At 46.0% G+C, this 17646-nt stretch overlaps 1 protein-coding gene across 1 annotated transcript; it reads right to left on the bottom strand.

Moving 5' to 3' along the window:
- Window positions 1-636: 636 nt before the first annotated feature.
- Window positions 637-5679, bottom strand: LOC121450384 (acyl-coenzyme A thioesterase THEM5). Its single transcript, XM_041655200.1, has 6 exons — window positions 5560-5679; window positions 4700-4901; window positions 3020-3158; window positions 1360-1470; window positions 976-1100; window positions 637-686 (listed from the first exon to the last, which is right to left on the bottom strand). Exons 1-6 carry the CDS (start codon window positions 5677-5679, stop codon window positions 637-639), a joined length of 747 nt encoding a protein of 248 aa, XP_041511134.1.
- Window positions 5680-17646: the final 11967 nt, after the last annotated feature.

Raw genomic sequence — 17646 nt, 5'->3', positions numbered from 1 at the left:
AGTGAAGCTACTCTAGATCACACATCCTGAAGACTGCCCCTCCCCAGGTGACCTCATAGTTACAGAAGGGCAAGCAGAAGTACATTTGTATAATCTTCTGACAGGAGCCAGAGGAAGGTGAGATAATCCTGATATGGTGTTCTGGGCTGCATCTCCAGGTCAGTGATCCTGTCTCGCAATGCAGCGGACCAGACACCTCACTTAGTGCCTGGTATTTGGCAGGAGCTCCAGGTGCTCTGTTGGTGCTGGTGGGAGGTGGGCACTGGAAGATTGAAAAATCAATTTGACAAAACAACTTTAAAAAATTAATTTATTTTATGTGTATAGGTGCTTGGTCTGCATGTAAGGTACCATATGCATGCCTGGTACTCTAAGGACATCAGATCCCCTGGGACAAGATATACAGATGGTTGTGAGTCACCATGTCAGTGCTGGCAGTCAAAGAGCAGCCAGAGTTCTTAACTGCTGAGCCATCTCTGACCCGTCGACAATTTTGATTCCAGCTCTAGAAGGTTTTTGGGCTGATTATGGGATGCTAAGAGTGACTTCTGCATCTGCCACCTGATTGTCGGGGACCCTGCTATGTGGAAGTCCCAGGCAGGCCAGTCCTCACCATTGACTTTGCTGAAGGCATAGTCATTGCTGCTGGGGTGGCTCTTCCTCCAGCTGCAGCTGAAGGAAAACACCTGCAAGAAAAAAGTGAGCTGAGTGCTGAGAGTCAGGACCAGGGCAGCAGGAGTGTGCTGAGGGCATGGGTCATTTGCCTCAGATTGCCCATTGCCTGAAACTGTCCTGTGGTGCAGGTCGTGTAACCCTCACTTAGGAAAACAATTCCATTTTGTTCTCTTTCTCTTTATCCACGTCTCTAACAGGTACCCAGTCCCACCCCTCACAGGGCTAGACCCCAGCTTGGGACCAGATCATTAGCTCTCCTCTTCCCTCCCCTTCCCAGCCTGAGGATGAGGATGTTGGTACCAGAGGACTTGGCATAGACTGTCTGCTTGTCTCTGCTCTGGGCGATGCAGGACATGTACAGCTTCTGGTCTTCAATCTTTTCTACTTGAATGTCCAGGACAGCCAGAGAGCCCACGGGGATCAAGCTGGAAGAGGGGGCAACTGAGTTCATTTCTGTACCTGCTCCCAACTTTGGCCTCCCTCCCTTACCCTGCTTCCAGGACTCACAAGCAACCCTAGGTTCAGGGGCTGTTTTGTTGGTTCCTGGTGTTGAATGGCAGAGGTTGATTTCTGGCCCAGGACTAGAGAAAAGCTTGTCTGGCAGATGAGACTTGCGGAGCTTACACAACCCCATGATAAAACAGAGCCCTGACCTCGGCCATGGCCTGAGGGAATCACACTTACTTTTTAAACCTGATGTTGAGACTTAGTGTGAATAGTCCTTCTCCAGCCAGATAGGCAGTTTTAGAAAATGTCTCATCCATCATGGCCGCCAGTGACCCTCCATGGGCAAACCTGGAGATCGGGATGGGGAATAAGATTGGGGTTAGGGCTACTAGAAAGATCCCCTCTTTGGGATGCTTTTCCCAAAAACCTCCCAAGCTTTTTTCTTTCCCCTGAGTCCCCCAAATGTGAATCTTCAATCTCAGGCAGCTAAACAAGAAAGACACACAGAGATCACCCCAGGGGCTTCAGTAGGTCCTTCCTCTGCTTCACTGATACAGCTATTTTACCGCACCGAGAGAATTTCTTTCCTCACAAGATTAATAGAGACGATTTTTTTTTTCTGATTCATCACCTGATTGCTGACTGCAGCTGCCACATTTCAGAAGGCTATGTACATTCAAAGGAGAGGAAAAAAACCCCGAATCTTTGAATTAGTCTTTTATTGTTTTCTTTTTGAGATATGATTTCACTCGAAATCCTAGTCTAGACTTGAACTCGTGACAATCCTGCTTCAGTCTCCTCAGCTCTGGGATGGGAGGTCCGAACTACCATGTTTAGCTTGATTTAGTGTTTGAAACATGAGCTTGGGCCGTCTCTCGCCCTACCAGCCACTCAGCCGATGCTGGACCTGTAGTTTCAAGGCAGGCTAGTTAGCTTATGACTTGTTAAAGAGCCAGCAAGGTAGGCTTCTGAGCAGCCCTGCCTGGAAAACACCAGAGCCCACTTTGTTTGGTGTGACAGTGCAGACATTTGTTCTACTTCAACTTTGTGAAAACTTCATTGTCATTTATGCAAATTGTACTTCATGACAAGGCTTTGTCACTGCTGGTTAAGATAGGGGAGAATACCAAGGCACCCTCAGATAATGTGCAAATGACATAGACAGATTTGGGCTTTGCAAGAAAGTGCAGCTCATCATGAACTCAGGCCAGCTGCTCTCGCTGTTCTGCTGAGGCTGCAGGGGGATCCTCAGGCTCTCCTCCCTGCTTTAGGGGCATCATACCGCCTGGCTGGACTCCTGGTTCTGCCATGTGTGCTAGGCCAGCTTGCAAAAACACTCTCAGCCTTCATTTCCCCACCAGGTACTGGGAATAGAAAGAACTACTATCTCATCGATTGAGTTCCCTACTCAGACAAAGGATTCACTGGCAAAATGCTGGTTCTGCAGAGCGGCTCTTAGCCAGTGGGCAATTCCTTCCCACTTGCATTGCCTGGGATCCAGTGGATATTAATCTCTTCTCTTCCTGTACTCTCAGCCCCCTCAGTGTTGGATCATCCACTCTGCCTTTTCTTATGGCTCAGCACCCCTGAACGGAACACATCCACATTCCCTCCACCCCATCTCCTAGGGGATTTCACTTTCAGAAGGGAAGAGGTTCTTGGCCTCTTAGGACTTTTATTTCTGGAACATTCTGAAGCTTCAATAAGGGCATTCTTTATACATGCATAGTGGAGCCTGGGGAAGCTAACTCAGATTGTCCTCACAGGCCTAGCATTGAGAAGAAGTTCCTTGCACCCCATTTTAGGTCTTTAAAGACTCCAGGGCCTGGTGGGTGCTGGACCCACTTTGCTGAGCTGAACCTGTGAGGAATTTGTCCTGGCCTGTCTGAGGCCTTACCCTGGTGGCCCCTCCAGGTAGGGGCCTGGCTGGAAGAGACAGACTGACTTCTTCTCAGATGGGTGGAAAAAGATGACGTATTCATAGCCTTGTCCTTCCTGCAGGATGCCTCTGGTAAAGATGCGCCAGTCCTGTTTGTCTGGGGAGAGAGGAGAGTTTGAAACAGAGATACCTCAGAGTGTGGGGACCTGTCAGGGCACAGCACTGTGAATTCAACAAGAGCAAGGGGAGAGAACCGGACACCCCACCCCTGTTGCTAAGAAGCCTTTCTACAGGGGAGGAGGGGACAAAACAAGTTCCTTGTCCGTTGTCTTCAGAGAGCCTGGGTCCTGCGGAGATAAACACTCATAAAGTGCAGGTCTAGGCAAGCATTCTGCCAACCGAGCCATTTCCTCAGCCCGGAGAAAAAGTTTTTTCCATTTCAAGACAGGTTTCTCTGTGTAGCCCTGGATGTCTTGAAACTAACCCTGTAGACCAGACTGGCCTCGAACTTAAAAGATCCACCTGCCTCTGCTGGGACTAAGGGTAGGCACCATGCCTGGCTTGGTGCCTCTGCTTGGCTGGTACCATGGGTCCAAAGGTCACCTACTAGTTATGTCATTCATTCATTACAGAGAGGCACCCACATGCATGAATGAAAAAGAAAGAAAACATAGGAAGACAGACAGACACACACACCTACACAGACAGAGACAGAGAGCAGGGCAGGGTAAAGGTGGCAGCTCTGTCAATCAAATTCATTGTATGTCTCCAGGTACCATTCTGCCTAGCTGAGCAGAGGTGGCGAGCTGAGACCTGTAGTAGGTTGGAGAAGCCCAAGGGATTTTACAAGGATGGGAGGGAGGGGCTGGGACAAAGCTAGCTGAGGGAAGAGCCATTGGTGAGATGCCAGAAAGAGCAGAACCCTGTACTGGCAATGCTCCAGCTGGGCTTCAGCAGGAAGCAAAGCTGCCACTCGGGTGTGCTCCCTTTACACCAACTAAAGGAGCCAGGCAGAGAGACCAGTGTGGGTAGGCTTCCCATCCACAGCCAGTCTGCAGAGGGAGGAGGAGGAGACCAGGAGAGCAGCCCCCGGTCTGCGGGCTCATGAATTTCCTTCCTGAATGTCTCAACATTTTTTATTGTACTGATCCTTGGGGAATATCATACAATTTATTTTGATAATATTTTCCCCCTTCCCTTTGGAGGAAAATTCTTCCTATGTAGTCCTGGGTGGCTTTGTAGCCCAGGCTGGTCTCGAATTCTCACATTCACCAGCCTCTGCCTTCTGAGTGCTGGAATTTGTGTGCCACCATGACTAGTCTTCCTGAATGTTTTCAAACCAGAGAAAGGCGGCAAGTTGAACTCACTGAGGGTTTCAGGCAAGGTCCCCCATTGTGGGTAGAGAAGTGTGTGTGTGTGTGTGTGTGTGTGTGTGTGTAGGTATGTGTATGGAGGGATATTTGTGTATGTGGAGGTGTGTATGTGTGAGAGGGGCAGAGGTGTATGGGAGATGATGGAGGTGTGGTTGGGTGTGTGTGTGTGTATGTGTAGGTATGTGTATGTGAGCAGAGGTGTATGTGTATGGAGGGGTGTTTGTGTGGGGCTGGCAGAGGTATGTGTGGGATGATGGAGGTGTGGATGGGTGGGTGAAGGTGTGTATGTATGTGTGCTTCTGAACCCTTTCAGAACTGGTCTTACCTGAGTCAGTTACCAGCCCTAATGGGAGCTTAAGCCCATGGATATGTTCTCTGTTGGACTTGAAGGAGGGTATTTTAATCCACCCGCCTGACTTGGTTTTCTCCAGAAATTCTTGGTACAGGCTCAGCATATCTGGACACCAGCTCGAGTTGGGAAGGGCATAATCCTTTAAATCTGTTTTTTCTGGACAGAATCTTGCAACCTAGGCAAGAAAAATCAGAGTGGTATGATGACATCTTGGAAGGTGGGGGACTGTTCTTGGGCCATGGGCCCATCATTTAGTCTGTGTCTGGGTTTGGGGCATTTGAGTCCTGTCTGATGGAGTGTTACCCGAAGAAAGAGTCCATCTTCCTTGTAGGGGTTTGGAGATACCTAGGGTGTTAAAAAAGTGGGGATGTTGGGATGGGGATGAGAGCTGGCCATTCCAGCCACACGGTGCCGAGGAGTGGCTAGTTGCTTATGGGCTTGTTTGGCAGCTTCTTTGAAAAGCTTTCAGCCCCCCCCCCCCCCAAGGAAGTGTACTGTTACGGCCAGGGACAGGGGCTATGTGGCCATCTGCCATATGTCTTTCATTAGTCTCTTCTGTGGGTAATAAGCAAGCTGACAGGCTTTTGTCTGGGGATACCCTACTTATCTGCGGCAGTGTGAACCCTATAAGAGATTTGCTGGTGGGTACACAGGATTTGGGCCAGGGTTTGTCCTACTAGATTTATTCTGAGATATGGCTTACTAAGTACTCCAAAGCATTTTCCCTTTGCTAAACCAAACAGCTCTGTATCAGCAGGCAAAGAGAATGGAGGGTGTTCGAGCTCTACACCCTTAGAGAGGAAGGGCGCTCGTCTGACTCCTTGAGAACTTACCAGGGAGTCTGTGGATGATGCGAATGCTGAGGCCTGGTGGAGTCTGGGCAGGAGATGGGTTCTCAGGAGAGCTCTGTGGTGGGCAAGTCTTGCCACCCTCTGGAAGCCGCTCCTCATCATGGCTGAGTGTCAGGATCCCGGCTTTGCCTGGATAGATATAGAGGCTGATTCCCGAAGACAAGTGAGCACCAGGCAGCCGTGCCTGGCCGATGGTGAAATCACCTCTCACTAGGTGCTTCTGACGCAAGCAGGCTTTCTTCTAGCACAGAAAGCCCACTGGAGAGAGGATGATTGCACAAGAAAGGCAGGACTGGTCCAACACCCACAAGCTTGGGGCCTTTAGCTGGTCCCGGAGCCCTGCCCAAAGCTGGGGAAGGGAAGATGCTTCTGGAGCATGAACGGGCAGGAGGACTGGGTGTGCTCCAACAAGTAGTGCGGGGAACTCGGGGCCCCAGAGAGCTGCTCTACCTTGTTGGGAGCAGAAGTCAAGAAAATTTCCAGAAGGATCACAGTTCATTATGCTAGAATCCAGATTGGACAGCAGCATAAGCTACAATCCCTGCAGTAGCCCCTCCCCACCTACATGTACTGACAGGTACCGTATTGAGAACACCGTGACTCTCTAGCACTGCGGGAAATCTGCAGGCCCCAGTCATCCAAAGGTTACGGATGGCCTCAGACCCTGCTCCCCGTTCTCCTTCCCTGATGTCCGTAGGGAAATAAGAGAATCTGGCTACTGCCTCATGCTAAGAATGCTTCTTCTTCCAAAGAGCCCTGAGAAAGGGACCCCACTTCTGTCTCCTGAACCCAATTGTACTTCTGAGAAGAATCTGCCACACTGTCCCTGAACTCTCCTCAGAGCTCCTACCATTCTGTTACCGTCAGTCTGTCCATGGCAAATAATGCTTCTAATAAACTCCATGCTCCCAACAACCCGTCGCATTGTTCCTCTTGGATCCCACTTCTGAGACCTTTCACGTCTGTCCCTCAGTGGGAGAGTGTTGATGGAGTGTTTGTAGGATGTGCTCTGTGGCATGATCTGGGGACTCAAAAAACAAAGAAACAAACAAAACCAAACAATAACCAACAAACTTAGTCCACAGCCTTAGACACGTGCCTCTTGTGTCCCAGACAAGAATTAGCACAGTGGGGACCTCTACTTGCTGGCTCTTGGCTAGTGATAGGAGTCAGGGAGGGTAAGAGGGTACAGGAGATCACTGAGAGGACCTTGTGGGCACTGAAACTCCAGGGAAGGGTTGAAGGCAGCAGACAGCGCTTGGAATGAGGTGAGACAGGCAGTGAAGGCCTTGCCAGGTACAAGCACTACAGGAGCCTGACAGAGATGACCACTCAGTCTCTATTCCAGCTGGCTGGGCCTACACAGGTATTTAGGGACCCAAGCGTGGCCTCAAACATTTACACCAAGGGGCTATTAAAGGTCAAGACCACATCCTGGTATCTTTCTCAGCACTTGCAGGGGGAGGTTTGCACAAGCAAGCGATTTAAGTTATCTTAAGCTAAGTTAAGTTGTCTGAGACTTCTTGGCCTTGGGTCCTAGAATGGAGTTGAGCAGTTTTTCATGGGGGATTCTCCATCAAGGAGCTCAAATTCTTGATAAACCTGAAATAACCTCAGCAAAAATGCAAGATGGTGAATCCTCTCTGCTTTGTCTTGCCCTGCCACACAAGCAGGGCTAGAAACTCTGGCACTTCATATGAGTTTGAGAGACTAGGGATTAGACTCCCTGGTAGACAGACAGATAAGGAGAGGGCCCCTGCCTAGGTTATAAAGGTGATGAATTTCCAAGATGGCTGGCATCTTCCTGACTTGGGATGAAAGTCTGGCAGCTTAAATGAAAGGCCTTGTGGGTCTCTGTTTTCCACCAATTCCTGCTGGTGAGCTGGTTCAAGGAGTTCGAGGCTGGGACTGGACATGTCACAGCTGCAGACCAAGCAACCATCCTATCTGTTTTCAAACTGACCCGCCCTAGACTGAAGGAGCAAAGCTCTCAGAGGCGGTCCAACCGCCAGCCCATAAGAAGCTTCTGCTTTCTTTCTACTCCTAGTTTCCCTTTTTGGGATGAGAATGTCTTCTATGTGCCTGCTCCATCTATCTATCTATCTATCTATCTATCTATCTATCTATCTATCTATCTATCTATCTATTATCTATCTATCTATGTCTATCTATCTATCTATCTATCTATCTATCTATCTATCTATCTATCATCTATCACCTGGATTTTGAATTTTACAGGGGCTCACAGTCTTTGATATGCTTTGCAGAGGGTCTTTTTCTCTGTATGTCTGCTGTGTAGGTGTTTATTCAGCCCCCCATAATCACTTTTTATACTGCTGATTTTGTTCACTGTTTAAACACCTGCTTTTGTCTCAGGTGTTTAAGATTTCTCTGTTGCCACATGTTGTACCCCATCCAGATTTTTCCTGATTTTTAATTCTTTAACTGGAAGAGAAAATGAACCCTAGCAAGACCCCTAGACTGTATCAAGTGTTCAAACAATACCTGCAAGGTTGTGATTTTTTTTTGTGGTGCTGTGTTTTCTATTGAATTAAAACCCCTTTTTTCTCTTCTCCTTCCCTTCCTTCCTCCCTTCCTTCCTTCCTTCCTTCCTTCCTTCCCCCCTCTTTCTTTCATTCTTGAGACAGGGTATTGCTATATATCCCAGGTTGTCTTTGAAATCACGATCCTCCTGATATAGCTTCCCTAGAGGTAGGATTATGAGTCTGTACTAACAAACCCAGCAAAGCTTCCAGCTTTCAGCAAAAAGCTCTGGTTTTAAACTTCTTAAAACAAAGCATGTTCTAAAAACCAGAACTGTTCAAAGACAGGGTAATGGTGATGATATTTTGCCAGCTCCTGAAAGATCAAAGTGATTTAGTATGGATGGTGAAGGTTTGTCTCATTACCAAACTGATGTGGGAGTGTCATATATCAATCTGTTGATTTCATTGGTTAAGCAATAAAGAAACTGCTTGGCCCTGATAGCTTAGAACATAGGTGGGTGGAGTAAACAGAACAGAATGCTGGGAGGAAGAGGAAGTGAGCTCAGAGACGCCATGCTCTCCTCTCCCTGACAGAGCGATAGCAAGCCGCCAGGTCAGACATGCTGAATCCTTCCCGGTAAGACCGGTGCTACACAAGATTATTAGAGATGGGTTGATTGGGATATGAGAAATAGCCTGTAAGGGCTAGAGTTAATGGGCCAAGCAGTGTTTAAAAGAATACAATTTGTGTGTTATTATTTCGGGGCATAAGCTAGCAGGCAGCCGGGGTGCTGGGGACGCAGCCCTGCTGCTCCTATTACTACACCAAACAGTGCCATTTTGTCAGCCACACAAAACACCAACCATGGAGAAAATGGGTTCAAGAAAGAGTTTACTTGGATGTATGCTTGCCCTTTTGGATTTGTCTTGCTTTAGTCCAATCCCTCTTGCTACTCCTATTTTTCCTTTTGAATGGGAATGTTCACTATGTGGCTATTGCACCATTGTATGTTCAAAGTACAGAGGTTTGTGTTTTAATTTTACATGGGTTTGCAGTTCAGAGTTTATCTTGAGTCTTAGAAAAAATGTTGGACTTGAATGTTGAGCAATGTTGGGACTACTAAGACTTTGGGGACTCTTATAAAGCCTTTGAACAAATTTTGCATTGTCAAATGAGCCTTTGGGAGCCAAGAACGAAATGTCATAGTTTGAGTCTGAAATGCTCAAGCATTGAAGGTTTGGTCCCATTGCAGCAACATTTAATGGTAGTGCTTTTTGGAAAGGGATTGGATCTGTGCATTAATTGACAAGTGGATTCATAATTTGAGAAGAATTGGAAGGAAATGGCACTTAGGAGGTGAAACCTAATTATAAGAAGTCCTTGTTACTACGTCCCGAGGACCATGTCTTGTTCCTGGCCTCTTGAGTTCTCTTTTTCTGTTCCAAGGTGCATGAGGAAAGCAGGCTGGCTCCCTCACACCGTTGCCTTTCCACAGATCTATAAACAATAGAACTAGACGACCGTGATGTAAAATTTCTGAACCAGAATAGATCTTCCCTCCTGTAAGTTGATTTTCTGTGGCGATTTGTCAGCGATAAAAGTCTGGTTAAATAAAATTTCAGATATTTGCATAATTATGCTTATGTAACTTTGTTCTTTGCCTTGCCACATACCTAGTGCTATTCCCTTCCTTGTGTAACTTTTGTTTTTCTTGAGTTTATAATTACTAAGGTTTGGCAGGCCATGTGCTGCAGGGAGCCAAGGAGCTGAGGTGACCAACCTCGATTTCCTAGCTAGGAAGGAAGAATATTCAGGATGGAGAAAATAAAGCCTCTGATAACACCTGAGCTATTTGAAAAGCAGATTTAGTGGACTCGAGGACATGCACAATGGAGATAACCAGGACGGTATCTGGAGAGAAGAGACTCTGAATTAGAAGGCTGGAGAGGAGGAGAGCTGAGGAAGGCTATCTTGGAGGAGAGAGAATGGGGCCACAGGAAGCCACCTTCACACTTTCCATCGTTGTTTCTGTCTACAGTTACACACATCTGAATGCTTTCTGAAAAGTGGGGCCCTTCCTGGGGCTTGTGGTCGGCTGTCCAGGGAGGTACCTCACATGGTTCAGACCCTTCTCCTACACACACACACACACACACACACACACACACACACACACACACCCCAAAACCTCAGTTCAGAGTAAAGAAAGCCTGAACCTTGACCTCTTTGGAAAAGCAAGCAGGAAAAGTGAAACCAGTGACAGGTTGACTCAACTGTAAACTTCCATCTAATTCAGATTTAGTTTGTTATCCTGCCTGGTTTATTCCCAGTTCGGGACTCAAATGTGAGTTTTGTGACTTTTTTTCACAAGCACATCCTGGATCTGGTACTTCTAAGATAGCAGCAGTAGGCTGTTTAATGATCTGATTTGGAATTAGGGATAAGGTGGTAGCGATGGCGAAGTCAGATTTGTAGAATTTGCCAATTTCTGTGGTGCAAAAATTCCCTCATGGCTGATTTGAAGTCACTGTCCCGACTGTGCTTTTGGACAACTGTGTGAACAGTCGGTTCTGAGGAGCGGTAAGAGCTTGCTGTTGCTGGGCACGGTGTGAGTGATGAACAGACAGTAGTGTGCACAGTCAACTCTGGGGAGCGGTAGGAGCTTGCTGTTTCAGGTCATGGTGGAAATGAAGCAACTGCATTGATCAAGGTCTCATCAGGTTCAAAATAATCTTTGCCCTAGATCTGAACTCACTTCCACTTCAGTATGCTTTGGATTCTTGTCTCTCCAGGGATGACTAGAGGTTAGGCCTATCCATTTTGTTGCTCCTCAAACAAATGTTTATTCACTAAGAATAAATAAAAAAAATCAACATTTCTGAAAATCTTACCAACTATACTTCATCTTGGGTGGCTGGGGAAGCCCCTCTCAGATAAATCCGAACACAGGACAATGTTCCCATGATGTGGGCTGGCTCTGTGCTGTGATGTGGAATTCCCAGCACTTTGGAGAGATTTGTCTGCGATGGCTCCCACCTAGCCTTTCTGGATGAGGAATGAACTTTCCAGACATCATTCCTAAGCAAACACTCTATCCACTGAGCTTCACTCCCAGCCTGGACTCCAGTGCAGAGATCAAAATCCCACTGTGTTCCTGAAGTCTTATCATGAGGCATCTTGTAAGGGTCTGGGATGGCTCATTCTCTCAGTTTACAGCTGGTTCCCATGTGCCTGCCAAGGCTGGCACACTCACTCCTGATCTTATACTTTCTTCTGAGCTATGGATCCGAGTCCAGCTGGGTTGGATTCGTTGTGCGTTATAAAACTGGGGGCTCCCACAGGCACTGAAAAGGGACCACTGTGTCCCAGTTCCCCGGATATCAGTTCTGCGAGTTTTTAAAGAACACTTGACCAGAGCCTTTCAGCTCTGGCTCAGGGTCTGGCTGCTTGCTCACGTTGACGTAAAATGTGAAAAAAGGACTCATTTATGGTTTTGGCCCAAACTGAAGTCTTCTCTCTTCTGCCTGGTACTCTCAGAATTTATAGAAGGGATAGAAGAGAGCTTAGGAAACATTTTCTGTAGACTGAGCTGTGTCTCAGTGAAATGAGCTGGGAGGTGAGCTACAATTAAACTTTTTGTTTGTTTTTCTAGTTGCATCCTTCTGGTACCAGGGGCTCAGTGGTATCTTCCTAAATATGGGAAATGCTCAGAGGTTGGCACAATGCCATCTATGTCACAGAATGTTTTGGTGATGGGTAAGATCTCTGAAGACCCACCTCTGATCATTCTAAGAACATGTCAGTGGGAATTCGGCAACTATGGAATACCAAAACAAAACAAAACCAACACCAACACAGGCGAATATGGCAGGAAAAGACCCCTTGTTTGAACGGATCATTTCTGCTAACGAGCAATGTTGAAACTGACATTGTGATGAGGAGGCACAGCCTAGCTCTGTAGAGTCTACAATAGTCTACAGTCATGCTCTATGAGACACTACCTTTCTCATCCTGGGGAAGTCCTGTGGTCTGTCTGCTCTGTATCTTTCTGACTCAAGATCTTGAAGATGGTGGCAGCTTGCACTGCTTACCAAGCCTGAGGCTAAGAAGGAGGGGCTGAGGAAGAGGGCGGACTGCTCCTACCTGCCACACCTGTGCCAGCTCTTATTCCCTCATAAAACCACCAGGCATTTTAACTGCAGAAGGAGATTCTTTTTTACTTTTCAAGACAGCGTATCTCTGTGTATCCCTGGCTGTTCTGGAACTGACTCTGTAGGCCAGGTTGGCCTAGCTCTGACTGCCTCTGCCTCCTGAGTGCTAGCATTAAAGGCATGAGTTACCATGACCCAGTGGAGATTCTTATAATAGAAATAAATAAATCCATTTTTAAAATTAATTTTAAACTCTACTTAACTGTTAAGCCTTATAAATTGCATCTTTTGGGCAATGAGGAACATATAAATATCCATTGTGAAGAAACCCAAGAGTGTCTCTCTTTCCAGTGGTGCAGTGATTTGAATGAGAATGGCCCCCATAGGCTCATATGTTTGCATGCTTTGTCCCCAGGTAGTGGAACTGCTTGGGAAGTATTAGGAGGTGTGGTCTTGTTGAAGGGGGCATATCACTGGGGATGGACTTTGAGATTTTAAAAGCCTAGGCCAGGTTCAGTGTCTCTCTCACCCTCTTGCTTGCTACTTGCAGATCAGGATGTAAAGCTCTCAGCTACTGTCTGCTTCCCACCATGATGATCATGGACTAACTCTCCAAAATTGTAAGCAAGTCTCGAATTAAATGCTTTCTTTTATGGGAGTTGCCTTGGTCATGATGCCTCTTCACAGCAATAGAACAGTAATTAAGACAAATGCTCACACTGCAGTGAAAAGTCTAAAGTGTAAACTTTTCTTATCTTTGAATTTAAAGATTATAAATTTATATATGCTATGATTGTTAACTTGGTGTTTTTGTGGGACTCCCAACAGTGGGAGCGTGGGTGTCTCTGACTCTTTTGCCTGCTCTTGGAACCCTTTTCCGTCTGTCTGGGTGGCCTCATTCAGCTTGATATGAGGGTTTGTACCTCGTTTTATTGTGACTTGTTATGCTTTGTTGAGCTGATATCCCTGAGAGGTCTGCTCTTTTCTGGAAGGAAACAGAGGAGGAGTGGATCTAGGGAAAGGAGTGGTGGGGGTGGGAATGGGAGGAGTGGAGAGAGGAAACTTTGATTGGCATGTATTGAATGAGAGAATAATAATAATATCACATTGGAATGTTATTAAAATTCATTGGTGGCAAGGGTGCCCAGGTCTCATGCAATTGGTGAAAGGGTTTGATAAGGTCAAAGCACTGTTAGGTGCCAGGGTTGGCTAGACAGACACTGAGGCATAGCCAGGCCCATTACTCTGAGGGAAAAGGAAGACAACATGTTCTTTCTTTGTGAGTTAGCTCAAGTGGCTGGACTTTTAAGAACAATTTTTTAAAAATATTTATTTATTATGTATACAATATTCTGTCTGTGTGCATGCCTGCATGCCAGAAGAGGGCACCAGACCTCATTACAGATGGTTGTGAGCCACCATGTGGTTGCTGAGAATTGAACTCAGGACCTTTGGAAGAGCAGGCAATGCTCTTAACCTCTGAGCCATCTTTCCAGCCCCAACAATTTTTTTTTTTTAGTGATAGCAAGATGTGAAATAAGTTTTCATTGAAGAGAAAGAAGTTTATGGAAGTTTTTCTATCAAGATTTATGTTTAGTTAGGATTACCATTTATACGAGAAACACCATCACCAAAGCAAGTTGGGAGGAAGAGGCAGCTTACAATTCCTTATCACTGTTCATCACCGAAGGCCATGAAGACAGGAACTCAAGCAGGGCAGGAACTGGAGGCAGGAGCTGATGCAGAGGCCGTGGAAGGCTGCTGCTTACTGGCTTGTTCGGTATTGTTGGAAGCAGAGGTGCTTGTATTCACAGAGAAGTACTAATCAATGGAGGAGCTAACATTCAACTACCTGCATTCCATCAGAAAGCTGAGAGTGCATTTTAATGACCTGGTGACCTTTCTGCTTTGTGGAGGCAGACCTCAGCCACCTTTTGCTATAGAGGCAGACCTTACCCAAATTCCCTAGAATAATTATCCCAGACTCTTCCCTCCCTAGACCGTAGCCCATCCTTAGGGGAGATGTCGCGTGTACCTTATGACCTGCGGATCTCTGTGCTATTGGTCAGAGACCACACTAGATTTATGTACTTTGTAGAGTTTCTAGGTAGTCAGTCACACCTTAAACTTCATTGTACACCTGGAACTGGACTGGTTGGACTGACTGTTGCCTGGAAATCTTTTCCCAAATTGTGCTGTGTTTTAAATATGCTGACAGTGAACAACCTGAAATTAGATTCCCCAAGGTCTGATCCACATAGACAGTGTCAACCCACATTTTCATTCTCCTCTCTTCACGTGGTATGACACCTTCAGGGATCCCCTCCCCCCATGGCTTGCTCAGCCTGCTTTCTTGTAGAACCCATGAACACCAGTCCAGGGGTGGTACCACCTACAACAGACTGGGACGTCCCCCATCCTTTCCCATCCTCCCCCTAATTAAGAAGACGCCCTGCAGGCCTGTCTGCAGCCCAGCTTTATGGAGGTGGTTTCTCAGTTGAGGCTCCCTCCTCTCCAGTGACTCTAGCTTGGATCAGGTTGACATAAAACTAGCCAGTACAGTCCTACTAACTCTTCACAGCCCACGCCCACCTTCCCACCCTCCCCCTACAGTGAAACTGGTCTGCTCACCCAGAAAATGCAACCTTGTACTTTGTAGCTGACTAGCAAGTTCTAGGCACTCTTCAGTAGCCCTATTGTCTGCACACCCAGCACATATTGTTGTCTATTATACATCAGTTTGAAAGTCAATGCATCTCCCAAGTGACTATTTTTCCCAGACTTAATTCAAGGGTGAATCTTCAGCTAGTTTCTTAAAAAAAAAAAGCCTGAGAGTTGTTGGCTATGGAAGACTGACTTGTGAATCATTCTATATATTACACTGATTGCATTTTTTTCTTTTGCACTGAGAGTACAGAATAAAACTTTCCTACTCTACTCTTACATAACATACCATATCAAATACTTAGATTTCTAATTGAAAAGAATTTATCTTCCTAAATTGAGACTTTTTATAGCAGTTTTTCCATGAAAGGAGATATTTGTCTGTTATAAGTGCTTGAAAATGAGGGATTTTTCTAGAGGCATTCAAAGATCTTTAGTGTTTAGAATGACATTCACAGGTTGTGGATCAGAAGTGATTAGACTAGTAAATGTTTATGGATGCTGGGTGGGTGTTGACCACTGTGAGGTCATGGGCTGCGTAGTAAAGTAAATGTATAATGGTAGTTGAATTTAGCAAAGAAATAGAGATGGGCAGGATTACATCTGTATTTTTACAAGAAGATGTATTTACTAGAATATGCATCTACAGGAACAATAATGGTTACCAACTGGCTGTCCTGAAACTCGCTCTGTAGACCAGGCTGGTCTCAAACTCAGAGATCTGATTGCCTCTGCCTCCTGAATGCTGGGATTAAAGGTGTGAGGCACCATACCTGGTCAAAGAAGATGTTTAGGAGCAAAATAAGCTTGAATTAAGACTTCACTAAAGCTATGCAGCAAGAGTTGGTCATGGACTACAGTGGCACCAGCTGGCACCTCTCCTTTATAAACTCACCAACTTCGTTTCAGGCTTTCAAGTCTTCTAGCACGTTCTGTCACGCTTTTCATTTCCAACTTTACCTCAGCACAAATCCTGCTGTATTGGTGTTCAAGGCTGAACACAAGACTGAGAAAGGCTCCCAATGATGATGGCTTGAGCCCTTCATAAGACTTACTTACATGCCAGTCTAAATCATCAGATCTAAATCCTGACCTGTCAGAACGTCTCCTGCCTCACAAAGATCATGACCTACAATAGGCCCCAGAAAAGCCATTGAAGTCCTTGTACCAGGCCTGAGGATGCAGCTAAAATAACTTCTTTTGAAAATTATTTTATCTTTAAAGATTTAGTTATTTTGTTTTATGTGTATGGATATTTTGCCACATGCATGGAGTGCCAGAAGAGATCAGAAGAGGGTCTTGGATCCTCTGAAATTGGAGTTATAGACAGTTGTGAGTTTCTGTGTGGGTTTGCTGGGAAGCAAACCTTGATTCTTTGCACAGCCATGCTCTTAACCACTAAGTCTCCTCTTCAGTCCCTTTTTTTTGAATAATTTATTTATTTTTATTTTATGTGCATTGATGTTTTGCCTGCATTGTATGTGAAAGTGTCAGGTCTTATTGTGTTACAGACAGTTGTGAGCCATCATGTGGGTGCTGGGAATTGAATCCAGGTCCTCTGGAAGAGCAGTCAGTGACCTTAACCACTGAGCCGTCTCTCCAGCCCCCTACTTCCAACTTCTTTCTTAATTGTTCTATGAGCACAGTCCCATCCATCCTGGAGAGCTACATACTATCCCTCGCAGGCCAGTCCTTCCTCTATTGTCTTCTAGTTATTGATAATGATAGGAACCTGGATTTCCAATTGTGTGTGTGTGTGTGTGTGTTGGGGGGGGGTCTGCAAACACCATGGCCAACAGAGCATCCATCTGTGAGAGGTAGGAAGGAAATTCATTTCAACACGATTCACTTTGAGTCTGGCACCAGGGAGTTTATTTCAGGCATATTTAAGTATAACACAATTCTGAAGAGTTCCCTGGTGATGAGTAACTCAGCCCTGTGTGCATAAGAAAGCTGACTCTTGTAACAAGTACAAGTGACATCTTCCGTAAAGACAGGTTCTATAGATTAAACGGGCTCAGGAGAAAAAGCTCATGATAGGGCTGGGGAAGGGTAACACTATAGATTGAGTGAGATAAACAATTTTAAGATAAGGGGCTGGTGGAGCCAGTACGGCCTGACCATACACATAGGGCAGAGGTCACCATGTTATTAACCACGTCCCAGTCTTCTGGGCAGAAAACAGGCTATACATCTATCTCTCCTTTTGAAGAGACAGCTAACTGTGTGTTTAGCATTCCTGGTTTCCCTGGTGGTAATTTGTGAGCACAAGTACCTACATGCCTCCTTCATCCATCAACCATGTGTTCCTATTGGCCATATAAACTAGTCTATTATGGAATTATTTTCCTTACATTGTCTCAGATTATATATTGTCTCAGTTAGGGTTTCTATTGCTGTGAAGAGGCGCCATGACCATGGCAACTTATAAAGGAAAACATTTAATTGAGACTGGCTTACAGTTCAGAGGTTTAGTCCATTATCATGGTGGGAAGCATGGTGGCACGCAGGCAGACATGGTGCTGGAGACATAGCTGAGAGTCCTACATCCAGACCAGCAGTCATCAGGAGGAAAAAGCCACACTGGGCCTGGCTTGGGCATTTGAAACTCCAAAGCCCACCCCTTTAACACATTTCCTCTAACAAGACCACACCTACTCAAACAAAGCCACACCTCTTAATGCCACTCCCTAGTTCAAATATGAGTCTGAGGAGGCTGCTTTTATTCAAACCACCGCATACAGCCTGCTCAAGGATGCCTGACTAG

The sequence above is a fragment of the Microtus oregoni genome, unplaced genomic scaffold (assembly GCF_018167655.1).
Source record: "Microtus oregoni isolate MIOR12 unplaced genomic scaffold, Mior012 000007F_ref0000211, whole genome shotgun sequence".
NCBI lineage: Eukaryota > Metazoa > Chordata > Mammalia > Rodentia > Cricetidae > Microtus > Microtus oregoni.
Note: the sequence above shows the minus strand (reverse complement) of the source record. Positions and strands in the feature narration are given on the sequence as shown.

Bases quoted from the DNA above. Each gene is read 5' to 3' on its own strand.
- LOC121450384 (XM_041655200.1), bottom strand. From the start codon at position 5,679: ATGATGAGGAGCGGCTTCCAGAGGGTGGCAAGACTTGCCCACCACAGA. The intron at 4,902-5,559 runs GTAAGTTCTCAA...TTTCTTGCCTAG, and splicing joins CATCATCCACAGACTCCCTG to GTTGCAAGATTCTGTCCAGA. The intron at 3,159-4,699 runs GTAAGACCAGTT...CTCTCTCCCCAG, and splicing joins AGGGCTGGTAACTGACTCAG to ACAAACAGGACTGGCGCATC.